At 39.4% G+C, this 27,221-nt stretch overlaps 1 protein-coding gene across 5 annotated transcripts; it reads right to left on the bottom strand.

The window, feature by feature from the left end:
• Positions 1–662: 662 nt before the first annotated feature.
• LOC115770686 (box A-binding factor) lies at positions 663–27,221 on the bottom strand. 5 transcript variants are annotated; one of them, XM_030716076.1, is made up of 7 exons: positions 26,572–27,221; positions 6,375–6,816; positions 6,053–6,287; positions 4,049–4,239; positions 2,898–3,062; positions 2,669–2,831; positions 663–2,527 (listed from the first exon to the last, which is right to left on the bottom strand). In XM_030716076.1, exons 2-7 carry the CDS (start codon positions 6,771–6,773, stop codon positions 1,278–1,280), a joined length of 2,403 nt encoding a protein of 800 aa, XP_030571936.1. In that variant the 5' UTR covers positions 6,774–6,816; positions 26,572–27,221; the 3' UTR covers positions 663–1,277. The 5 variants fall into 5 exon arrangements, with proteins under 5 accessions (XP_030571936.1, XP_030571933.1, XP_030571932.1 ...); XM_030716073.1 differs by lacking the exons at positions 4,049–4,239; positions 26,572–27,221 and adding exons at positions 4,722–4,894; positions 14,021–16,143; XM_030716072.1 differs by lacking the exon at positions 26,572–27,221 and adding an exon at positions 14,021–16,143.

Below are 27,221 nucleotides of genomic sequence, written 5' to 3'. Positions count from 1 at the left end.
TTCATCTAATCTTATATTGAATAAAGAAGCAGCCAGTGCAAAAGTCTATATCGAACGGATCATAATATCACATTACTTATTTATTATAAATTCAGCAAAAAGCTTACTAATTAGAAATGTTGTTTTAGTTTTCAAATGATAGAAAAGTTTATTATTTGCATCACATTTTCAGATAACTTTAATTTCGAAGTGCATAAAATAATTGACATTAATAACAATCCAATCAAAATCCAATGAGACTCCAATTAGCCAGCCCAAGTTTCTAAGAATCGGAATTTTTGTCAGCCCAAAAGACTGCAACACTTTTTGTCAAGTAGGTTGCATTGCAGCAACAGAAGCCTAACAGTGCGTTTTCACTCTGTTAGCTCTTTTTTGCGTTCCGGATGCACATGGCGGCAGTTATGAAGTTAGCTGATCGATAACAAGTATTTCGATAAATTGCTTCTGATATTTAAACATTTAAACGTCTCGTGGTTGATCAGTCATTTTCGTACTTTTTCTCTACAAATAAAATCCACACCAATGCACATCTTTGTACAAAAATAACTTTTGAAATAACAAGTTGTCAAACATTAAAAATCATCCCAAAAATACGCCATAAATTAAAATTGAATTTAAAATGAAACTTAACATTTTTTTGGATACTTGTCGTTTATTTGTTCAAAAATAATAATATTAATATTGCAAAATGAAGTAAAAAGTTGTACGAAACTAAAACTTAATTTGGCATTAAATATATATACATACATATAGTATTTCTGTATGTAAAATGTATAAATTATTAACTAAAATTGCATGAGATTATTGTTTTATTTGATATTTTCATTATTGCTGATGAATAAAGATAACTTAAAAACTAAGTGGAATTTGATGGTAAGAAATCTCAAGTGTGCTATTCATATTCATAATAGAAAATATAGTATTGGGTATAACAACAAAAATCCAACAACAAGTATGTTTTATGCTGCAGGGACATTTTTCTAAACAATTAAACTAAATTTTAAAATAACAAAACTCGAGTAGTGGGGGTTTTTCTATAGCTTATGGAAATGTCACATAAATTTGCTTAAATGTATATACAAAACGAGTGTGTATGTGTGTGTGTCTGTGTGGTGTGTGCGTGTTGCTGTTGCAAGTTCTTTGAGAACTTTTGATAAACGCAATTCGAATGCCTAGGCTAAAAATGGATTTCAATTTCTTTGGAGCTGTGAGATTTATGTGTATAACAACAATATCTTTGGTCATGACAATGCGTGTCTGTTCAGAATCGGCTGGCATTATTCCATTTTGACAATTGTCTCGCGCTCAACGCCATATTTGCGTCCAAATTCGTGCAGTTGCTGCTGTGCGGCTGCGTGTAGCGCATAGCTGGCAATCTGCTGCTCATGCTGACTGAGTGCAACATGTTGCTGCAGTGTGTGTTGCTGTAGCTGCTGCTGCTGCTGCTGCTGTTGCTGTTGCTGCTGTCGATGATAGGCGGCTAGCTCATAGTGCTCATCGATGGAAGTTGAGCGACTGAGCAACATTTCATCGTGTTGCTGATGCTGCTGTTGATGTTGATGCTGCTGTTGCTGTTGCTGCTGCTGTTGCTGCTGGTGATCCAACTGCTCCAGTTTAATAATGGCCGTCTGCTCCTCCTCGGCTAGATGATCTATATAATAGGGCGATGAGCTGCGACCGCTCAGTGCCGATTTACACAAGGGCATCTCCGTCTGACCAAGCGCCTGCTGTTGATAGGCACTTTGCAGGCTGATAATGTTGCTGCTGTTGTGACTCAGAGAGGATAGTGTGTTCGATGCCGCGGTCGGTGTTGTTGCTGATGTTGTGGCAGCTAATTGCTTGCTGCTGATGCTGTTGCTGTTGCTGGTGTTGGTCGTGTTGGTGACCGCCTCCGATTTGATCGCTGTGCTGATTGCTGCCGCCGCCGCCGCCGCTGCCGCTGCTGCAGCTGCTGCTGCCGTAATGGAGTTCGGCATCAGGTGCATAAGTTGATGCTGTGCCAATAATTGTTGATCGCTGCTGCTGCTGTTGTTGCTCAATTGCTGAGCTTGCAGATATTTCTGTATAATTTGTTTGTTATTCTCATTGCTATTGTTGTTGTTGTTGTTATGATTGAACAATGTGTTGTTGTTGTTGTTGCTGCTATTGTTGTTGTTGCTATGAAGCTGCGTAGGCGATGGCGTGGAATAAATGGACTGTGACATGGCTGATGTGGGCGTGCTAGGTGAATGTTGCATGCTGCATGATTGCTGCTGCTGCTGTTGCTGCTGCTGCTGTTGCATGTTAATAGGCGACATTTGATAAGAGGATGTGGGCGACATGTCCAGGCCAGCGCATAGCTGCTGGTGCTGCTGTTGCTGCTGTTGCTGTTGCTGTTGCTGCTGTTGAGATGTTGCATTGGGTGATAATGAGGAGGATGCCATGCTTTGCGGCGAGCTGGCCGCTGATGAATGTTGCTCAGTGTTTAGTTGTTGCTGCTGAAGCTGTTGCTGCGATGCGTATGACATATATGCAAGTGGTTTCATTTCTGATGGGTTAAGAGACGGGGGGAGAGAGAGAGAGAAAGCAGACATCACAAATTAGGCATGCGTGCAACACAAAAGGAAAGATAGAGAGAGAGGCAGGTGGAAAAGTGAATTCGAATTGCAATTTACAGCTTGGAACCCACCATCATTGACATCCATTTGCTGACCATGCCCCTCCAGCTGCATGCCCACATTGTGGCAGGCATTGGCATTGGCATTGTTGTTGGCCACCAATCCAGCCGCCTGCGTGGTTCTCATCTTCTTGGACTTTTCGCTCTTGGTGCCCTTCGGTTTGCGTTTGCGTTTCTATTGGGAAATTCAGCCAGGGATTAACCAAAGCGCTCTCTCGTTGCAACAACAAAAATAACTCACCTGTATGGTGTCCTTCTTCATGGTCAGCGGGCGCACCACATTGTGCAGCTTGTAGTAGAGGCCGCAGGCATTGCAGACGGGCTCGCCACCTGGATTGCGGCGCCACAGTGATGTGTAGCTCGTCTGGCAGTTGGAGCAGGACATGCCAGCACGTCTGGAGGCGCTCTGTGAAGGTTGTTCAAGAATAGCAGCCGATTAGTATGTGTGTGTATGTGTAGGTGTACGTGTAAGTGTGTCAGTGTGCGTTTAATCAATTTTACGGGTGCATAGCACCTTTTGCTTTTCATGTGGAACAATATTTTTTTTTTTGGCCTAAACTAAACCAAACAATATTCGATTTTTAAGAACTATGTTAGTTCTACACAAAAACTAAAAGGAAATGCATTTCTTGGACAAAATAACATGCAACAAAGTCCTTAGAAAAGTTGGAAAAAGAATCTAAGAATAATAAGTATTGTTTTGGGCAAGTGTGACAAGATCAACGCATGCTGAAGGAACTTTGTACAGGCAATACAATGTCTTTTAATAAATGTTTGGGGTATACCAAAAAATACATTTGTATGAAGTTAACTATTGGGTATAATAGAAATACGGAATACTTTAAAGGAAAGAAAGACTATGCACATATCCTGACAATTTACATATTCATATATAAAACTGGACAGATCTCTATTTTAACTTTTAAGCTTTTGTGTAAAATAAAATTAGGATATTTTCTTTCAAATTCGAACCTTTAAAGAAAGAATTTAAAGCAAGTTAAGACTTGAATTTGTAGCACAAAGTCGTAAACTTCTAATTAAATAAATGATAAATAAAAAATCTACGATATATTGATTGAATTATGGAAGAATTATGAAAATTATCGCTGTTAAGCTGGGTTTTTGGTCTCTTTGAAATGATTTAAAATAAGAGTACAACATCATAAAGAATTAGTTATGCCAGAAAGAAAGAATGGGAGTTTTGGGTAGTGTTAGTTTTAGTTATTTGGTATTGATTATATATCTGATTGGGAGTTTTTAGTTGGTTGGTTTGGCTTGCAGTTTGTTTTGGTTTGGTTTGGTTTGGTTTGGTTTGGTTTCTTTTGGTTTGATTTGATTTGGTTTGGTTTGGTTTGGTTTGGTTTGGCTATTCGTAATTAATGGACGACCTACCAAGCGTCTCGAATTGGCGCGACTAACGTGCTCGTCGAGCGCCGTTGAAGTCACTGACGACGTCGTCGCTGACGTTGAGCCTGCGCCGGAACCGGCAGCGCTGTTGGCATTTGTGGAGCCCTTACTGCGGCTACCGGTGGTCACGTTAAATGGGAAGGTCTTATAGAAATCCCCGCCTGATTCAGCGGCCACTGTAATAATGCAATTAGAATTTGTTGTAATGAAGAAAAGCGGTTTGTTTTAGGTTTTAGTTTGGGTTTTTTTTTTTTTTTTTGTTTTGTTTTTGTTGTTGTTTTTTGTTTTTCAGGCATACAAAACTAATTTGCGCTTGACTAATATAATAAATTCAATTAATTTTCTCTTTATGCATTTCTTGGTTCCATATTTAAGGGTTCAGATTTTGTTCAATGATAGAAGCGAGAACGTTCTTGCACGCAAAGCTGCAGTCTGGCTGGCGGATTTCTATAAGTTCTTCGAGCCCATTATTTAAGATCTTTTCTCTTTAAGAGTACTCAAAAATTTTGTTCCACACAAAAGCAAATAATCAAAACTTTGCTTTGATTTTGATTTAGATTTTGATTTTGATTTTGGTTAGTAATACGTGTAGTTGTTGTTGTTGTTGTTTTTGACTTTGTGTTTTGTTGTAATTGTTGCTGTTGCTGTTGACATTTACCAATCTTCTAGGCTGTTTAATTAAAGGTCGATTCATGCCGTTCATTTTATGATACAGGCCGCAAGCATTGCATAAATAGTGTCCCGTGTTATCGCGTCGCCATAATGGGGTTGAAATCGCACCACAATTGACACATTCTCGCCCCTCAGTGAAAAAATCGGCATCGAGTAATGCTTTGGAAATTCAAGTATAGAAAAATCGAAATTTGTATTGATATTTGATTTGTTTCAATTTTGTTGTTCGAGTGTTTAGGAGTATTATTATTATTATTATTATTTTTCTTTGGCATGTAATTATTTTGTCGTTGCATAGATGTGTGTGTATATGTGTGTGGCAAACATTTGAATTGCATTTTATTTATTTAGAAAATTAGTATTTATTGTTTTCTTTTTTAATTATACTGTTTTTTGTGTGTTTGTTGTTTTTTTTTTTCAAGAGTTGATAAAAAATTAATTGAATTTATTATACGTTATACTTGAGATATGTATGTGTATATAGAAAATACTTGAAAATATTAAAATTTACATTAACTAATGCGATATTGTTATCTTATTTATTTATATATATCTATTATTTATATATATATATATAAATTATTGTGTCAAGCTTAAACATAAATTATAAATCTATAATTCATTTCTAAAAGCACAAAATGCTTTCGGGTCATAGTTTTATGGCAATATATTTGCTTTTTATGACAATCGAAATCTATTATCAAAAAAAATAGAACTTTGGAAAATATGCCACAATAGCTTAAGAAACTTCATCTCAGTTAAATTTTCATTTCCATGTTAAAAACTCACAACAAACATTTTGTTTTCTTTAATAAAATGAATTTTGTTTATATTAATTTTTGGGAAAGTTAAGTAACATTTTGATCAATTAAAAAATGTAATAAGAACTCTTGCATACTTTATGGAAATTAAAATCTAAACTCAAATAAAACAATTTTGTTGAAATTCTGATAGTTCTGCATTAATTCTTTAAATTTAGCTGGATCGCTTTTAGTCCTGTTCCATTGTATATATAAAGATGCAGTTAAATAAAAGACTGGCAGCGAACGTTAAGTATTCTGTCTGTTTTGCTGTTTGATCCCGAAAACGCGGCCAGTTGGCAACAATTTTGTGTTTCCAAATTGGATTTACACAGGCTACGCAAATAGATGGACTATTTTGTGGGCAGCCTGAACAACTGTTTGAGTGTGAAATTCTACCTAAGGACCAGCTCTGTGGCCACACGGCCGAAAAATGTGGTTTATTGAGATGCTAAGCTAGACTAGGATTTGTCTATATATATATATGTATGTATGTATATGTGGATGCCACACTTACTTGCTGTTAGCGATGCCGAAGCAGACAGATGAGCGGCGTTGGCCAGGAAGCGGGCAGGATCAACGGCGTTGGCGGCACCATCGACAGCGGCTGCGGCCGCAGCTGCGGCAGCAACGGCGCGTCGATTGCATATCACATTGGTAGCCGCTGCACCGCTGCCACCCAATTGCCCCCCCTGACCGGTGGCATTGGGCGCGTAGCTAATTGGTTCGTAATGACCACTCCAACCATCGGCCTGCAAGCACAGAGAGAGAAAGCAGAGCAGAGCTGAGCATTAAATACTCAGAGTTGGACAGACGCAGGGCATCCTGCATTGACTTACGTGTGTGCGGTAATTGGCCAGCGATGCGTAGCCAGAAGCCCGTTCGGCGCCGCTGCCAGAGCCATTGGCCACGCCGTTGCCATAGCCGGCACCGCCGCTGGCCGGCGCAATGCGCTGAAAGGCGGGCAAGGTGCCACCTCCGCCGTTGCCGCTGTGGCTGCTTTTGGGCGATCCGTAGCCGTCGTCCAGCAGCGAGCTGTGCCCAACCGCCGAGCCGCTCGTGTGGTGCAGACCCACTGGGCCAGGACTGCTGCTGGTGGAATTGTGATGCTGATGATGTTGTTGCTGCTGCTGCTGCTGCTGTTGCTGATGTTGCTGCTGCTGGTTTTGGTGATGTTGCTGCTGCAGCTGGGCGTGTGTGTGGGTGGGCGAGGAAATTGCTTGCATACCATACTGCATGCCATTGGCGGCCGATGCGAGCAAAGGACTTGCATAGACAGAGCTGTTAACAAAAATGAGAGAAACATTAAAATATAAATAATATTGTTGTTAAATAAACATATTGTTAAGTCGAAAACATTTTCTGTCATTTACCTATAGCAATAGTTCTTCAAATACATATTATTGTAGTTGGAGAAAAACATGTTTAAGAATTTATAAAATTAGATTTTAATTGTTTTTTTATTTTTTGAAATTGTGATTTTGCTTCTACTTTGGGCGCGTTTAAAATCGCTCGCTTAGCATTTGTGCGCGATTCGAACAGCAGCTGCGCCTCAATCAGCTGTTAGAGCTCTGTTAATGTTAAGACACTTCGCGGTTTTTGTAAAACAAATCTGCTATTAACATTGCGTTGCATTGTTTACATAACAGAGCTGTCCTGTTGTTGTTGTTGTTGATGTTGTTGATGTGATTGCTGTTGTTGTTGTTGTGGTTGTTGGTGTTTTTGCTAGACCACCAGCGTCCACTTTTGGCATGTTTATAAGGAGCTATGTGTGTGTGTGTGTATATATGTGTGCATGGGCTTACCCATAAAAGTTTTAATTAAAAATAAAAGTGTTGCAGCTCTTGTTTATACGACTCGAATTCCCTACGAAGCTGCTCGAACGGTAGCCTGTGCAAATATTTTCGCTACACTTGGCCGCATGTGTCGCCTCTTATTATTATTATTGTTTTTTTTTTTTTTGGCTTATTGTAGCATAAACAAAGCAATGAACCAGGCAAAACTGCGAACTGGACAAATTTCTGTTGTGTCTTGTCGCCAGTTAAAGTCCCTGCGGCACAAAGATCGGAAGTTGTTCTGGCAGAAGTGTGGCAGTTACAAGCAGCAGGAAATGCAGCTGGACATGGAGATGGAGATGGATACGGAGAGAAAGCTTAAGGGATCTTAAACGAGGTCAACACGAACACAAACACAAACACAAACACACATGCAACAGTTGGCCAAGATATTAGTACGTATTAAGTATTGTTTAGGTTGCACATTAAAACAATTGAAAATCAATAAATAAAATTCTCTATTGTCTTTTACGGCCCTTTTGAATTGTGAACTAAAATACAAAATATAATTTTTTTGATTGGCACAGGAACACACACACGCACGCAGGAGCACGAAGTAACTGAAATATATATTTATGCATATACTGCATGCATATTTTTATTAATTTTATTTTTTAATATTTTCAAAGCCAAAATACTCTCAACTGGTCAGACGATACAACAACCGAAACGGGGCACGCGCGTTTGCATAATGACTTGAGTCGGGTTTAGTTTTATGCCAGTTGCAGTTGACGCTTTTCGCGCTGCCAACGTCGCTGCTTCCCGATGTTGTTGTTGCTGTTGTTGTTTGCTGGTTGTTGCTGCCGCAGCTCTGGCCAGCAAATAGTCTGAGCAAAAAATCTTAAGATGCGCTGTCAGTTGGCAACTCATGCATTCAAATATCAGCAGACACACTTACATACAATTACTTCACATATTGAGGTGTACATAATCGTGCAAAAACATCAACAACAGAAGAAGAAGAAGAACGGCTACAATATTTGACAGCAAACAACACAGAAAACACTTCCAAATAATAAACACATATTTAGCTCACATCAGATCAGCTGCCGGCAAACCAGCTCCAATATCCTTTCACTCTAATTCGATATATAATTTATGGTTTTCGGAATGTCGAATATTCAATACGCTTAAAGACACAATATTGCAGACTTACAATATATTCTGAAAGGTTTGAAGAAATTCACTAAAAATGTTAACCGAACCATAATCGTGCCCAAGCGATGATAAAACCAATGTAAATTCGACTTATCTTAAACCAAGTACTAAATACTTGTTTTATGTACTTCTTTTGTGACCCTAAGTTTTTAGTTTTAGCCTAAGCTAGCAGAAAAGAACATTAATTAAAAGCTTGGGGTTAATCTAAATGAAAATTGGTTTGTAGTTAACACGACAGGACTTTTAGCACAAGAATTTAATGTTAATGCTACTAGTCAAATATGGAGAACAGCTTGAAAAATAATATTCCCTGTAAATAGTTAGTTTGGTCTAGATTTCTCATACCAAAGCAGATTTCTATACTCCCAACATTCTCTTTTTTTTTGAGCTATTGGTGCTCAGACAACCTTCTAGTTAACCGATCTGGACTGTTAATGGGGATCCTGAGCATATATATATGTAAAGTTGATTTAAACAAATTCTAATGCAGTTTGTAAGGCCTTTACCCTCATAATCCTTAGATATTATGAATAACTTATTTGCCTCTCCCGAAAGCCAGATAAATCTTTCCAAGAAAAATTCACTCTAAAAATTCAGAAGACTCTATATGCATAAGTGTATCCAAGTCATTCTAGTCGCTCCCAATTATTACTAGATACACACGCGCACTGATAGCGCACAACAAAGACAACAACAACAACAACAACGACAACAGCAACAGCAACAATTGCAATAACTAAATAAAAAGCATGACAAATCTCGGAATATAACAATTACAATTGCCCATATACTACCTACATACATACGTATATATGTAGCTCGAGATGTCGCGTTCTCGGTACATAGGAAGTGCCAAGACAATAAAAATGCACGATATTATTTTATCGGTGTTCGGTTAATTGTTGCTGCTGTTGCTGTTGCTGTTGCTGCTGCTATTTGTTGTGGCTGTTTGTTGCAGGTGAGTATTTCGCGCAGACTTCTTGTTTTCCATGTGGAATATGTGAGCGACCGTATCTCGTATCTTCTTCTGGTTTCTGCATGCGAAACTAAGCAAAAGTCACATTCGCGCGCTCGTCACCCAGCCGCACTGCGTCCGGCCTGTCCGGCCCAGAGCAGAGCGCTTAGAACCTAGAGAGTGAGTACCAGATTATAGCAAATATGAAGATTTGGCAGAGAGAAACTGGGTAAAAGGGACTATAACCCAGTGCCCGGTGCAGGTGAGAGATATTTATACGAGAATCGCTACAGAACAGCGACGCAAATAGATACACCTCTGATATACATACAAATGTGATTGAATCTAATCGATGAGTTGAGAAACTATAATACAAAATTTAAATTGTCCCAGTCTGCTAAGAGTTCTCTCTCTCTCTCTTTCTCTTTCTCGCTCTCTCTCTCTCTCTCTCTCTCTCTCTCTCTCTCTCTCTCTCTCTCTCTCTCTCTCACTCACTCTCTCGCTTTCTCTCTCTCTCTCTCTCTCTCTCTCCCCCTATCATTTCTTTGGTATCTGGGAAAACAGATGATTGATCAAAGCAGTAGACCAACCACAATGGACCAACCCTTGTCTAACCAACCCCTCTTAATCCTATACTCATAATAGGCATAACAATAAATAACAATTAGACACAGTTTTAATAATATCTGCCACGTTAGATAGTGAATCTCATTGTAAGCCTATCGATTTAATCTTTTCCGACTCGTAAGTAGGCAATGGCCTCAGCAGAAAGCGGTATACTAATTATTATTAGTTCTAAGTTTACTTAGCTCTCGTATGTTTATTATGTAAGTAAGTCCAAGTTATTATAATAGTCTGTTTAAGAAAGTCAAAGAATTCAATTTGTAATCGTTAAACAACCAACAAATGAATAGGCTGGACTATGCTAACTTAGCAGCAGAATATATCTTCAAACGTTTGAAGGTTTTAATCTACACATTCAGGACCAACCTCAGGTTTAAGAATAGTCTCCTCCACCCTTTAAGCCGTGAACAGAGTATTGCACAGTCGACAGTCGATCACTCAAGACACCCAGCCCCAAAAAATTATACTCTAGTCGGCATTCTTAAGCTTCCTACTTTGAGCTCTGAATAAATGAGAAATAAATACAGCCTAAACAGGGCTTCAGTCTTGAAACCAGAAGTAGGCAATTTATTTTGTATACCTCGCCTTCACTCAAAAGCATAAACCCAGCTTTATTGACAATCTGTGTAAAATTTGATATGTATACGAGTACATAGTAGTAGTTAGCCATATATATACACACACACATAGGTTCCTACCTGTGGATATATTGCCGTGTACATATTGTTATGGCTGCTTTGGTGTAATTGTGTGTATGCAAAACACGTTTTCCAATTAAAACTGGCCAAAAATAAAAACTAAAATGCAAAAATATTGGGAAACCGAGAACAAATAAATACAGCAAATTGTGCGGGTCCAGGGAGTTTTTCACCCGCCCGAATATTAGAGGCTCGTCGTCAGGGTAGACACCGCAGAGCAGAGCGGAGCGCCGTCTGCTGACTCAGTCGCAGCGACAACCCTGTGAAGTTGAGCCAACTGACGTTTTTTTTTTTTATTTTTATTTTTTGTTTGAAGCTGTGTCATTTCGTTACAGTTTTCTATGTCATAAGCCGGCTTTGAATTACCCAGTCCAAGTCCAAGTCCCATTGCGTTCGGAGACCAGAGCTCATGGAGGTGCTACACTCAGTGGGCACGGCGGGATCCTCCCGACAACCAGACACAGTTTGCAACCGAATATGCAGAACAAGTTGGAAAAATGCGCTTTCATTGCATTTCTGTTGCATTTGCTGAGCGCAGGTTTTCTTTTCGAACTGTTGTTTGTTTGCCGCCTAATGCGGGTCATGCCCCCCTTTGGCATATGCCACATTTGGCGTTTGTGGCACGTGCGCGGCCCTAAAATGTTGGCCACGTGTTGCTGCCAGCAGCAGCTTAACCAGCATGACTACCAACTCTTTTTTTGGCCACATTCTGTGGGCCTTCGCGCCGGCTCAGTTAGTCAACCAGGCAAAAGTCCAACATGTGTGTTTTTCACCACCCCCAATTTATGATTCAGTCGAGAGACAGAGACACACGCACACACGCACAAGGGGAAAAAAGATGAATGTGTGTGTGCAACTTGGGGGCAGTCTCATGAGTCAGCAGATCGACTCAAACTGCCCAAGCTGCCCCAAAGTCAGTAATACCCGCAATTAACACATTGCATGTTTTTGTTTTTGTTTATGAAATCGGAGCGAACGTTTACAATATTTTGCTTGCCTTTGGACTTTTTTTTTTCTTTTCGTTTTGGGAGGAAGCTCTGAATGGCTGGAAAGGCGCGTCTCTCAAAATCCGCAGTGCGAAATTGTAAGCGAATTGTATTTAAATACATGCAAGTAAAACGTTTTTTGTGAAAATTGTTTATTCTGATCGTGCTTAAGGTGGGCATTTAAAAAGACAATTCTATAATTAGCCAACGCTTAGCTGGGGCATTCTTCAACAGGGCATGAAATGTCAGTGTTGTATAACTTGAAAAGTTACCTTAAGCGATGATCTAACATTGAGAGAATTTTAAGAGAATGTCGTACGATTAAGAACTTTGAAGTAAAAGCTTTAAAACTATATTTCGGAGATGCATTCCTTTAGAAACGAACATATTATGAAAATATTTAGCTTATTTTCATTCATTTTTTATATTTCTTTTATTTACATTTTTTTACTTTGATACCTTCCGAGAGTATTTGACTTTTTCAGAAGGCATATGGTTCATCAGTTTGATCGTTTTATGAGAAGTTTCCAAGTTTCTCAGTTACTCTCAGTTTCTCGCTCAAAATGTCTTAAAAGGAAAACTGAATAATAAGCTGGATTTTATTCACTTTTGTACTGAAAAATTGTGTTACTCGAAAAACTGTTTTAAAGCTACGTTAAAAAACTGTCTAATTTTGAGTCGTGCATTTTGATCAGGAGCAAAGTAATCGCTGAAAATTTATAACTTTCATTCCTGGATTTGTCGAAAAACAGCAATCGTCATTTTGGTAATAAGTTTTCTTCGCCTATGGGATTGTAATATTTAAGAATATAGTATCTAGAAATAAGAATTTTTCGCAATTTTCAGTCAACTCTGAAACCAAGGCGAACAACTTATCGAACTACCACTGTATTTCCTATATATTCCTTTTAAAGAAATAATCTGTCGATAACCGAAGTGTGTAAAATTTCTTGAGTAACTTTGATTAGAAATTTTGTAAGTGATAAAACCAAGGTTAGAAACTTGGAATAACTTTGTTTGTAAGAAGATTACATTTTTAAAATTTTAATAACATTTCATTTAAATCAAATTTAAATCAAGTTTTTTGCTTAATCTCGTGCTTTGTTATATTTAAATAAAAGTTGTTATTAATAGTTTTATGTTATTGAATTGAAATTTAAAGAGACGTAACAAATTAAATTTATTATTGCAGAAAGTAGATTTTTAGCAGATCTCGACTCAAATACTTCAAGTCTTTAACATTGCATGAATATATTCAAAATGCGGTATTCAGAATAAAATATACTTTAAAATACGCAACAAATGTATTTATTTTACATTTTCGTATTTGTCATTCCATAAAGGGATTTAAAGTGTTCCATTAGTATTCAGTCGAGTAGTTAGATGGATATAATACTATAGCTTTAACCTGCCCCACTAATTGCATGTGTGTAAGTGTGTATGTGTGTATGTGTGTGTGCATTCGGTTCAAGAGTTCTGCGTAGCAAAGCGAAAATGTGCATGACAAAAAACCAAAACAACTGTACAAAAACAAATGTAGAAAAACATTCCAAAGTCACTTAAAGCAGGCAACTGGGTGCGAGACGCCCCCAGTGAAAGATGCAACATGGAACAGATTTTTCGCCGGCCCAACGGAATGCATATTTCTAAATACATATGCACACATATGAGTATATAAATATATGTACTATATATGTATGTACATAGAATGCAAACCACCTGAGAATGCCATAAGCGAATGTATTAGAAGTCGTCTTTGGCTATAGCTATACACATATGCATTGGTGTTGGTATTGGTATTGGTATTGGTATTAGTATTGGTGTTGGTATTGGTATTGGTGTTGGTATTGCTATTGGTATTGGGGGAGGCAGGCAAACAACAAGTGCAACAATTGTGACATTTGTGCTGCTGTTATTATTACTTATGACGAGTATAAAGAAACGTAACACAAAATCAAAGTCGGAACGGCAAAAAAATAAAATAAAACAAACAAAAAATAATAATATGAATCAGAAACCGACGACAACAGCAACAGCAACAACAACGACAACAAGAACAACAACAACAGTTGTTGATCATGACTTTTGGCTGTGCGAGTCGTCGAAGCGGCGCTGCGTTTTTTGCCGAAAGGCACGTGCGAGGCGACACCTAATAATGAGCTAATTTCGACATAGGTTTTAGAGGGCAGGGTGGGGGCTATGGTAACTGTGAACTGTGCAGGGACTTACCTGGTCTGCAGCACCGGACTGAGCGGTGAACTGAAATAGCTGCCGTGATCCGGCGAGAGGCTGCCGTAGCTGTCGCGATGCAGCCCGCTGCTGGGCGGCGCGCTTGTTAGCTGTGTGAAGCTTTGCAGCGTTGCCACATCGCTGGCATGTGCGGCGAGCGTGTGGGAGGGCGAGGGCGAGTCGCCGCCCACCGAACTGGCCGAGTTGTTGTGATGCTGCTGCGTATGGGAATGATGATGCTGCAGCTGCTGCGTCAGATGATGATGATGATGGTGTTGATGCTGATGCTGATGTTGATGCAGATGCTGCTGCTGCTGCTGCTGCTGTTGCTGCTGCAGCAACTGATCGTGCGTCATGGAGTAAATGGCTGCATTGGCCTCCTTAAGCACCTGCAGATCGGAGACGGCGGTCAGCATGTGATAACTGGAGCTGTGATTATCGTCGAAGCACTCATCCTTCAGCGTATCCTGTATGACCTCATCAATGTTGGGTGTTGTGTGTGTTGTGTGGACAATTACCGAATTGGCGGCTGCTGCTGCCACAGCGGCAACATGTTGCTGCAGCTGATGTTGCTCGTGTGTGGTGGGCGTGACACCACCGCCGCCGCCGCCGCCGCCTCCTCCTCCGCCTCCACCATAAACGCTGTACAGCGTAAAGTTGTTGCGCATTATGGAATCCGTGCTGCTGGCGCTGTGCTGCTGCTGCTGCTGCTGTTCGTACAAATGCGTTTGGTGATAGGGAAAATGCGCCAACAATTGCTGCGAGGCAGCCAAGGCATAAAATTCACTCTTCTCCTGCTGTGTTGCTGCCGCCGCTGCTGCTGCTGCTGCTGCTGCGCTGTTGCTGGTTAAGTCGTAGGCGCAATTGTTGTAGGCCAACCAGCTGGCGTGTTGTTGTTGCTGCTGCTGCTGCTCCTGTTGCTGTTGATTTAAAAGCTGCTGCTGTAAAAAGTGTTGCTGCTCGTAGATTTGTTCTTGCTCTGCCTGTTGCTGCTGCTGTTGCTGCTGATGTTGCTGATGTTGCTGCTGCTGCTGATGCGCATAGTTGGCTATAATCACCGAGTTGTTTAGGCCGCGATAATGTAACGGCAATTCGGATGTTGCTGATGCTGTTGTTACTGTTGCTGGTGCCGTTGCCGCTGCTGTTTGTTCTTGCTCGTTTGTTTCACTTTTGATTTTGTTGTCAACACTTTCACTCGCGTCGCTTAGCTGATTATTATTTATCACTACTACCGGCAAAATTGTTGCTGTTGTTGATGTTGTTGTTGTGTTTTCATCACTTATCTCACTTTTACACTTATCAACTATTTTGTAATATTTATCGCTTGCTGTTATTGTTGTTGTCGTTGTTGCTGCTGTTGCTGCTGTCTCTATCTTCGTTTTGCTCTCGCTTCTGGGCTCGACTTTATCTTGATTGTTATTAGCCGCTTCGTCTGCCACAACTTTGCTAGTGACGTCACAACTGTTGGGCTGCTGCCTTACGCTGTTCTCAGCATAAACATAAGTATTTGCGATGTTTGTTGATGTTGATGTTGTTGTTGTTGCTGTTGCTGTTGCTGTTGCCGTTATTTCTGCTGCTGTTGGTGTTGCTGCGCTGGTAACCGCTTGCTTCGCTGTTTCGCTGGCAACTGATGTCTGAGCCTTCGACTCAAATGTCGACGATAAATTCGCTGTGGCAAGCGGCGACAACGGCGACGTCGACGTCGCTGCTTGTTGTTGTTGCTGCTGCTTATGCGCGTCGCTGCTGTCGCTGTCGCCGTTCTCCTGCGCCGCTATTGTCGTCTCTTTCACAGCGAACGCCTGTTGCGTTTGACCGTATGCTGTGGCTGTGGCTATGGCTGTGGTTGTGGCTGTTGCTGCTGCTGCTGCTGCATTTGATCCTGTTGCCTTGTCGCCGCCCGCTCCTTTTTGCACTGCTTGCTTTTTGGCATTGACCAATGCTTTGGTGATCTTCATTTTGGCAGCACTCGCCAACAAATTGCTGGGCACACGCGGCATTGCACTGCTCTTGTCCTTGTCCTTTGCTTTGTTAGTCTTGGTCATGTTAGCCAATACACACTGTACAGTGTACACAAGCAAAGCTGAAGCTTTTTCAGTTAGTTCAAACTTTTTCAGGCAAGCGCACCCGCCTAGAATTTATAAATGATCCGCGCTAATTAACGTACGTGTCCGATTCCGGCGCGTTTTTCATACAAACTGAGCTCAGCACACGCTTAATTTCGAAACGAACAAAAATCATACAAAAAAATGTTTTTAAAACGCCACTACACAAATTCAAATACATGCATACGTATGTAGATGGAATAAGCACAAAAGCAAATCCCAACATCCCAAACTCTCTCTCCTTTTGGTTCTCTTCCACACTTGTTTGCCTCCATTCATACAATTACATTTTGTGCTTTGCACTTTGCCTTTGCTCTACATGCCGTTATATTATAATCATAATCATTATGCATGTTTCTGTTTTCTGTGTACAGCTTCTAACGCCTGCGCGCGACATCAATAGCAGCAGCAGCCGCAATAAAAAAAACAGCAATCATAAACTACAGTTGGCGCTCACATTAACACTCGCGCTCTCTCTCTCTCTGTGTGGAGCTCACTTCGGTGTTCGTTTTGCCTCTCTGTTTTCGTTCGCACTCTCTTCGAATATCGCTATTGTTGTTGGTTTGACTGCAACAATATTGCCTGCTGCTGCCGACAGCAGGCAACCGACCTTATCGCACATTCGTCGTACCGTACGGCTCTTTGTCATTTACTTTAGCTATCTCCCTCTTGCTCAGGCAACCGTTTTAAGCAACGCCTCTCAAACGCAACACAACGCACGAGGGAGGCAGACCAAAGCCGGGCCTGCTAAGGCAAATTTGTTATTGTGCTGTTTAAGTGCAGCTCGATTGTTGTTGTTGTTGTTGCTGTTGCTCTTAATGTCGTTGTTGTGGTTGGCTGTTGCCAGCGTAAAGTACTGTTCTACATATATATATATTTATATATATACAGTGTATATACATACATACATACATATGTATGTATACAAACAACTCGCATCGTATAAGTTAAACATTTTAAAAATTATAAATTCACGAACAGATTTAAGAACGTAAATAATACAATTTTTCTACTTTATAAATGAAATTTATATGCATTATTGATTGATATATTTATGTATGTATTTTATACAAGATATATGTACATTAAAGAAATGATCACGGCGAAGAGGTATGCAAAGAGGTAAGTCTTTGTTGTGGGAGCTTAGAGTCATTTCCATTGAGAATCAGGCGTGATAGAAGTAAGTATAAAATAATGATATATCACCAATTTTTGAGTGACAAATTTGTTTATTTGTTTTTAACGACTTTATTAGTGTTTTGTCTTGGGCATTTTGATATTTCTGCAGATTGGCAGAAGTTCCCGAATCCGAATCGACAGACAAATAACAGACGATTGGTAAGGATAGGTCAGATATATCGCTCAGACCCATCACACACCACCCACTAGCGGATGGAGGAAAAGGAAGGGCTGTTTGATTAGAAACCAAGCAAATTAGATATTTGAAATGCTTCAATTTCTTTTAATTCCAAAGAATTTTTAATTTGTTTACATTTATTGTTTTTAAAATATTACACTCTGTTCTGTACTCTGTTTTGCCTGTATTTAAGAAATATATCTTTAACAAATTGATCATAAGTCACACTTCTTGACATTTGTTTTCAAATGGATTCTGTTAACCGAGCCAAGAAAAAGAAACAATACGTATTCAATTAACATAGGATAAATATAAGACTCATATATGTCATCTGACATTATAATCGTGAATTAATGTCTAGTTCTGTCCTTTATTTTCTATCCATCTAAATATTATGTTGGTGCATTAGTACTTATATGTAATGCTTATGGTTAGCCAGCAAAAAATAGATCTGGATGCGATTAGATTTTGAATTCACCGAGGGTAACCTCATCTAACGGAGGTTTACCCAATAATGTATGTCATGTATGCCATTAATATCGATTTGGCTAATAACACTGGAGCGTTTCATGGCAACTCTTTCAAATTGTGCGTAAAGTTATAATTTGTGGAACAAGAGCGAGAATCGAAAATGAAAATGTTGAAAAATGTAAGGAACATGCGTATATGGAACATTTTCATGCCCATCAAGACAGAAACATAAAATAGAGTATCGTACGAGACGCGTGTTGAATTTCATACGCTGCGCCAAGGACATGCCCGGAGCTGGAGCCAGGGCGAAGGGCGCCGTGAGAAAATAAAAAAAAAAGAAATGAAAATCTTGAAAAGCCGCGCACTTCACTTGGACTAGAGAGTCTTTCACTTGTGCCGGTCTCTTTCGCCAATTCCCGAGACGACGCGCCAAAATGTTGTCGAAAAGTCATAAAATCGATGTGGATGACGACAATGCGTCCATGTACTTGAGAGCTGTTCTAATGGCTGATTAAAAAATTGTTATATTTCAACCAGGACGAGGCAAAGTCGTAAAAGATCTCCGGAGGCCCCATAGGTTTTAATGGCATTTTTATCGTTATTTGAATAGGCGGCACCAACGATCTGTTTGGACATTTCGACAACATTTTTACGATGCCCAAAACTAAAAAGCAGGCGACTCTCAAGTGGGTCGTCGGCTCGTTGGGCACGACGTGTCTCTGAGTCGCTGAGTCTCTGATTTCAGTTAACCTCTGTGGCAATTTTCAAATCATACTTATATTAATAATACAAATCAAAAAATACAGTAATGAAAAATTATACAAAATATTTCAGACTGATAACGCGAACAGATCGCAATGTTGGCAGGCGACGACATCGCGTTGCCTCTCACTAGGGTTGGGACACATGCCAGAGGCCGACGTACGATTTTTGTTTACACTTTGAAATACTTGGCTCCATATACTCTATATACTACATTACATTACATATATGTGCGTTTTCTATATAACCTTAATTCGTGTGTGTGTGTATTTGTTTCTTATACATTGTACATTTTGTTGCTTCATTTTTGGTTTCTTCCACGTTCTGCCTCATTAACAAATTTTCAATTTATTAAAAATACAAAACATGTACATTTGTATGTTTTTTTTTCTTATTTCATTTTCAATACTGTGCTCGCGGGTTGCATGTGCCTGTGATTTATATGGAACTTTAACCTTAACCTTGCATAGACGTCACAAATTTGTTAACACGCGTTTCAAGCATGTTTATACCAAAAATACGGCTATACTGGGATTTATTTAAATAATTGTACAATAATAATTAATTTTTAAAAATCATTACGCGAAATCAAGGCGAATGAAAATACTCTTCTTGTTGGCCCAACAGAGAGTACAAAGCATAGTCTGGCAACGCTATTTTCATTTAAGCAAACAAGGATTATTCTCCATATATAAAACTTTTCAAACTCGACAAAACAGCAAATTGAAAAGGATATTCATACAACCTGCTCCGATCACGCTTTTCGAAAGACTTTCTTGGTTTTGCAGTCATGGTTATCCCTCCTTTTTCTTGTCTTTTCAGCTGTTTTACAGTCCAGAAACGTTACCCACATGCCGCACTGGAAATTCTCACACTAGGCTGGGCACCACCACCCCCCCCCCCCCTCGACACCCACACACCCACACTGTATAACCAACTGGCAACGTCATGCTTTGTTTGGCCCGATAAGGTGACACTTACCGTTTGTTTTTTCGTGTACCTTATAAACCAAATGCATTGAGCACATATGCTAATAACGGTAAATGACCTTTAAAAAGAACTAGCTGCATGTAAATTCTAGCCACTAGTACTTAAATTCTCAAGTCAGGGTTAAAGGCAACTAATTCTACCAGTGCGTGTATGTGTGTGTGTGCGTGTGTGTGTGGTGTGGTTTGGGGATTGGTGGTCCTGAAATCTGTGTTGGCTGTGGCAAGCTTGAGAGGAGGTGCGTGTCAACAAACAAATTTGGACAGAGCCAATTCCCAGCATTATGCATAAATCACAAATGAGCCGTGAAAAATGTCAGGCAGCACAAGTGCGAGATGCTAATGATGTGATTTATTACAGACCCGTGAGCTCTATCCCTAAAGGATAACGCCGTGTGTGTGTGTGTGTGTTGGTGTTTCACACTTGAATTGCAACTGGCAATGGGCCGCAGCGTAGAACAGTCCATCTTTAAAATATCAAATGCCCCATGTTTATGGCAAAAAAGTGGAAAAACGATAAAATGCAGACGAAAACAATCTTGGAACACACAAATATAATGAGTTCGTCTTTTTTTTATAACCACAGCATATAAAACCTCTATGAGGTTCATTTGAAATTAAGCGAGCAATATATTTTGTACATATTGTACATACCGTATATTCGTATGTCCCAGGAGACTCTCGGAGTATGCATATTCTGGTAATATTTATGTGCATAAGTATGTGTGGCGCACACTTAAGCCCTTGGCTTAGCATTATTTTGACATATTTATGGTGCCCAAAATGGGTTCGCCTGGAGCCCAAACAAGTGTCAACTAGACAGACTAGAACCAACACCAAAAAAAGTATCTCACATATCATCGACGCTGATGTATTTATGGATTTTTAATATTCCGAGCAGAGACAACATTTACCCATGCTACCCATAAATATTGTCCATGTCCTTGCCCGGTTATCGTATATCCCGATACTATTTCGCAGTGACGCGCCTTAAGTGCCCCGATCTTTAGATGCACGCTATTATCAGCATCGTTATCTGGTAGGAGTACGATGGCTATTAGTTCTACTGGTTTATGCCTTTTGATAATATCAATTAAAACGCTTCAAGTCAAGTGCCCTGCGGTCTGGCTGCTGTGAGTGCACAATTGGTACTTTATCTGGTCCACTTTATGACCCGAAACAACATGTCTTTAACACTCTTTTTATTGCAACAATTTCATTGTTCGGCTTGTGTGATGTTTCGATAAGAAACTGTGTAATAGAGTACTTCTTTCCTATTATGAATGAAAAGGATGGCAATATGCTTGAGCTTGATCCTTTAAATAGCATAGGCTTCTTCTATGATATTTTGGGATATATATAGTATCCTAGTCGGAAAGCTTTGTTCTTATTAAATTCAAGTTTTTGCTAAAGTAGTTTTAAATATGATTTTAACTCACATAAAATAATTAAAGTACAATTATATTCAAAATATATACATCATATGTTTTCTTCCAGAGATGGAATCTGGTTTCCATATGGTTGACAAGCATTTCAGCACCCATTGAAACTCAACTAAATACATCCGCAAATTATCCCAACTACTTGGCTAATTTATAAGACAAACAATCAAATCCAAGCGCCTGAGCTCATCATCAAATCCAAACAAACACACTGCCCAGGACTTCTATAGCCCGGGTCCCTAGAAACTTTTATGCAATATTACTTGGACACTCAGACACATATTTGATGCACATTTCGGGCCGAATAGTTTTTCCCACAGGTAAAGTAAACAGCACTTGAACCTATTTAAATAGACGTCATATTAAAAACTGACGAAAAGCCACGATCAAACCAACTGATCATAGCTAATCGAGCATCGGGCCGGGGCAGCCATTGGCCAAGGTTGACGGACTCAGGTAGAATATTAACACAGGTAAGCGAGCAATTTGTTGAAACGTAAACAGAAAATGGAAACATGCGCCGACAGGATCAAAATTGATCGTGACAAGAAAAGGACGACACTCACATATCGGCCAATTGTTGTGTTTGTTGTTCGTCCGGGCTCGGGTTATGGTTAAGAGGTTCAGGTCTACGGATTGTCTCTGCTTCTTTCAACGAGCCTGTTCCCAGCCAAAGCAAATAAACAAAATGGTCATAAATTTGTTTTGGCTGACAGCGTTAAGCAAAATAGTTATTGTTATTCCTTCTTTGTTGAGTTATATAATTTTGAATACATATTTTCATTACGCTCAGTCCCTGGCGCTGTCTAATTAGGGCGTCTACTTTCAGAGCTCGGCATATTGTGTTTTTTTAGCCAAATGTTTGTTTAATGCTATTTTAAGTGGGCGATGACGGAAAGATTGCATTAAATCAAAAAACCAAAAAAAAATTATAATAATAAAACTATAATTAAAAACAAGTAAGAGGTTCTAGTCGGGAGCTCCCGACTAGGGGATACCCTGAACCCTCTTCTTCCAACATCAAATGCATATATATTTTCTATTTTAGAAGCTATATGTCAAGTTTGGTGACTCTAGCTCTTATTATTTACCAAAATTGCCCAAAAAACAGGATATCGATATCGATTTTTATCGATTGCTTGGAAACGGAGTAAGTTATTGATTATCGGAAACAAACTCGATCTGAGCGGGAACTAGGAGCATCTACATCTAAAATTCAAGTCTCTAGCTCTTATAGGTTCTGAGCTCCTTGCGTTCATACATACGGACGGACGGACGGACGGACGGACGGACAGACAGACGGACATGGCTAGATCGACTCGGCTATTGATGCTGATCAAGAATATATATACTTTATGGGGTCGGAGATGCTTCCTTCTGCCTGTTACATACATTTGGAGTTTGCACAAATACAAGATACCCTTATACCCATTTTTAATGGGTTGAGGGTCTTTTGTAAATTTGTCTTTTGTAAATTTGAGATTAATTGGGTGGTAGAAAACCTCAATTTTAACAATTACAAATTTACGTTTTATATGGAAAACTGATACGATTATATGTATTTGGAAGCCAGAAATAATTAATATGCTTTTTTTTATTATTTTTACTTATAGTAAGTAGTTAGCAGCTAAGAAATATCAGAATCTCTGACATCATAAAAAGTAAATATAGCCGAGACGATGTTGCCGCGTCCGTCTGTTTGTTTATTTGTAAGTGTATTCTACGCTTTTAATCTATATTAATTAAACAATACTTTCTTTATTTTTCTTATTGATTTTTTATTTGTTTTATTATGCCATGGAACAGTCGTAGCATCTGATCTCTACCAAGCGAAAGACTGTTAAATAAGGTATAGTCACAATGTTTTGAATCATCTATGGGATTTGCATTGAGGGCTATTTACAAAGAAGGGGATTGGCCTAGTACTGTAGGATGCTTAGATAATTCGCTTCGTAGTCAGGGGTGTAACCTTTGGGGTTCAGCCGGGACGCTTGCTGATGCCGCACCAGCTTATCGGCCTAGCGTCTGTTGAATAACTTGATCCAAAGTCCGACCTCTCTTAGGCGGGGGCGTTGGTCTATTCTATCGCTCTATTACAACATATAGATTCCATAACATATGTATCCAAAACTTTTCTAGATTTCTTCATTCTTAGCCAAAATAACGATTGGTAGGCGAGTTTATGTTCCTAAAAAAGAACCGTATTCTTTAAACTTCTCACCACTTATCCTATAGATCCCAAAAGCACTTCATGTTGGCATTGTACTAAATCAAACTATTTTTCTTAATTAGTTTTGATGAGAAAAAATATATATAAAATATTATAATAAATGTAAAAGTATTTGATTTGAATCAGACCAAATATATATATCTTAGTTACAAAATAAACTTATGATACAAAAGGATGTTTATTAAAACATATATATTTTGGGTAGCCAATTTAATTTGTTATCTTACATATACGCTCCTTTTTTTTAATGTTTCGAAGTATGAATATACCGATACTTTTTAGAGAGAATCGGCTATTCTAAAATCGCACCAATTTTTTTTGCCACGTGCCGTTCATTTATATGCATTGCCCTCCTTTGGAAAATTCCTCATTAAAAATCAATTAGTTAAGTTGAAAAGGACCAAAAACAATTCATTCATCGGTTGGCAGGAAATTCCCGAGCAACATTTATGAATGAACAGCGAAAAACGGTGCTCAAACTCATTAATTTTTATGCGGCAAACATGCGACTACCATTTGGCAGTGAAAGTAAGTTAGGTTGGGTAATTAAACTCGGTACACAATGGACATATGTCTGGCCCTGGGTCTGTGCTGGGTCTTCGACGAGCTCTTCGTCAGCGCGTCAACGTCTTGGTCATATCCTGTTAAACACATTACGAACAGGTAGACTACAACAGGTACACTTCAGCTCTGCTCTAGCAGAGACACGCGCTGCCCATGACGAGTCGGGTGCCTCCAAATAGAGCAGCATTGGATCGGATAGTAGGTGCGGTCTGGGTAGGGCCTGGCCTCGACATGGATCCTAGATATTGGCTCAAATTGTGTATTAAGTGCTCTATGCTTGTGCTTGTGGCAATCAAGACAAATACTCGTACGCAGAAATGTATCTTTGTATCTTGTCTCTCGTTGTTGTTTGTTTGCTGTTTGTTTGTCTTTCGGAATTTCACAAAATTCCTTTTTATGCGCTACAATTTTTTTGTTTTGTGTTTAATTTAAGTGTGTACACGAACATGTGTCTCTGTTCCTGTGTGCATGTAAATTGTGTTTCCCTGATTTGGTTTCGGTTCGGTTTGGGTTTATTTTCTTATTATTTTTTTCTTTTTGCGGTATTTGTTGTCGCGGTTTCTTCCATTGTTCTTAAACAAACGCATTTTATGCGGTTCCTCTGTTTGCGATGCATTTTACAAGAATATGTCATCATCGACCTGCACGTGTTGCTGTTTGCCTAGAGTTCAAGTCGTGTTCCTCGTCCGGGCTCAGACTCAGTTTTGGCATGGATCTTACGGAATGAAAACGGAGCAGCATCTAGCTGCCGCTGGGGACCCTCCAGATTATTTTTGCTCGAAAATTACTGTTGCACAACAATTACAAGTATGTATATTCTTTACATACATGCATATACATATGTATAATTATAAATAATATATATTTTTTTTCAAACATGGCCGCCCACAGGCTAAGCTTTGGCAGGAAGTTGCGAGACTTAAGTCATTACCAGTATATATGTATGTGCGAAGTATACATACTTATAGTTATATATATTTATATTTTACATATACATACACATATTTCTTTTGTTTTCAAATTCTTTAGAGGCGACGCGGGTCCGTCGCTTATTCTTTCTTCAATATATATATATATATAAATATATATATATATTTTTTTCTGTTCATATAATGTACATTTTAGTGTTGTTGCTGTTACTGTAGGGGCCTAGTGATAAGGCCGTCATTGCCCGTCGACCGCATACGAACATCCACACATACCTACTGTGACATACATACATACATACGTACATACGTAGAAGTCGAGGGACCGCAGTTTTTGCTATGGTCGCGCAGCTCTACTGTAAGCACTTACACATGCCAACACATCGTATATACCCCTAAGTATACGTACGTATATACGGATTTATGTATATGTATATATGGAGCACTTGTTCAGTGACAGCGACCGTGTATAACGCGTCTGCCTCAAACCCTACCCCCAAGCCCATACGCACTGCAGCCGCTTGCCCCGTGCCCGTCCCCGTGCCTATATAAAAGAGACGCCTCCGCCCTTGCCTGCCCCATGGCAATGTGCGGAGCACTCGCACTTGTGCTCGGAGCTGCGCTTTTGGGTTCGTTGTTCGTCATGCTGGTTTCATGTGATCGTCACAATTCTTCTCTTTATTTTCTTTCAAATATGTAATTATATACTCCTAGTTTCTTAGCATAAAGTTCGGAGTATACAGGCAACGTACGAATGGTCTAAGTTCAACAAAGATATCTAGCCAAAACATAAGAGAAAGCTCCTGCTATGAACCATTTCTTTAGATAAGTTTCCTATTTTGCTTCTTGATATAATGTTTACATATATTTGTATACAAGGTATATAATATATACCCCGAAGTTCCCGGTAAATGAGTTGTCTTGGTATCCCCGTAATTTGGGCAACTGAACAGCGAGGATCCAGTTCGAATCCCAAGCTCTGTTATGGATCTACATGTTATGGTACATATCTATATGTACGAACGTATGCTAAAGGATTGCCTTAGTCCAAGGGCATATTCGCCAATGTTTTGTATTTATATAATCCATAATAATAATAGAGAACCTGATTTGAAATATATTATTTATTTGAATGATATTATTTAATATGTAGAAAATATAAGATCATTCGGACTACATTGAAAATACATAAGACTCCAAATATGCGAAATAATTGAGTTTGCTGTTCTGGTATTCCTATGCCACGTGCGAATTAATTTAATTTGTTTTACCCAACTGTTCAGTTTGGTATCAAACGCAAATATATCTACAGTTTCAGGATAAAATTGGTTATTCAAATATACAACATTAAGGAAAGCGGACCTGAAAGAACGAGAAATTCCAGGCTAAGAAATAATGTCATAGGCAATGAACATGTGCCATCAGGTGGTCTTTAGAAGAAAGATCTGTTGTTTTATTAAATAAAGCTCTTAGCTTTTCAATAATTTAATTAGGAAAAGGTGAATTGTAGACTTAAAAATAATGAAGATAGCATTGAATATTCCAAATATACGAACTTAAAGAAAATGAATACAGAAATCAGCAGACCATATACATGTTAAATACATAACTTCCAATAATGATGTATTGAAATATACTTAACAATAATTTAATTGCAGTTGACTCAAAAACATTCATTTAATTTTCTGCATTGATTTAAGTCCATACTCACCATGCAAAGCATCTAACCAAACACGTGAGTCACTGTGACGCGTGCAAACGCCATTCGGGAATAACTCGATCGATCCACGATCAGCTCGAGATCAGTTGCGCTCATTATGAGGGGCGTTCGACTAGACACATGTGGTCTTCGGGTGATGATGAGCCAGCGACCGGCGACCGTGGACCGTGTACCGGAGACCGGAGACCAGGCATCTGGCATTCACACACGCTAACTACTGACTCGAAGCGTTAAAATTGTAATTTGTTTGCGCGCTGCATTTGGGATCATCCGACAAATTTCGTAGGCGTCAACCTTGTTTATGCGAGCGCATAAATGTGTCACAGAGGCTACGGCCGGGCGGACAACTCTTTCGGGGATTCCGGGCGCCCCCTGGCTGTTGGTTAAACTCGTCACGTTTTGTGGTCAAATATTTTTACCAAAGGATTTTCCATGCGCCGGCGCAATAATTTTCCATAACGATTACCCATACTGTTCATACATTTTCGCATTGAAAATGTTTCCTTTGTTGATCACGCCCACTGGAAATCGGTGTGATTATCACCCGGCACGGCCCACAGGAAACCGGACACGGGACACGGGAAACGGGACACGACACCCGCATCTGTCCGACCGATCCGAGCTGAAGCAATCCCCGACCG

The sequence above is a fragment of the Drosophila novamexicana genome, unplaced genomic scaffold (assembly GCF_003285875.2).
Source record: "Drosophila novamexicana strain 15010-1031.04,08,12 unplaced genomic scaffold, DnovRS2.1 tig00004560-arrow-pilon, whole genome shotgun sequence".
Lineage (NCBI taxonomy): Eukaryota > Metazoa > Arthropoda > Insecta > Diptera > Drosophilidae > Drosophila > Drosophila novamexicana.
Note: the sequence above shows the minus strand (reverse complement) of the source record. Positions and strands in the feature narration are given on the sequence as shown.

Coding starts and splice junctions, on each gene's coding strand:
- LOC115770686 (XM_030716072.1), bottom strand. CDS start 16,062: ATGACCAAGACTAACAAAGCAAAGGACAAGGACAAGAGCAGTGCAATG. Junction 3,063..4,048: donor GCGCCAATTCGAGACGCTTG/GTAGGTCGTCCA, acceptor CAACCTTCACAG/AGCGCCTCCAGACGTGCTGG. Junction 2,528..2,668: donor GCAAATGGATGTCAATGATG/GTGGGTTCCAAG, acceptor TTAACCCATCAG/AAATGAAACCACTTGCATAT.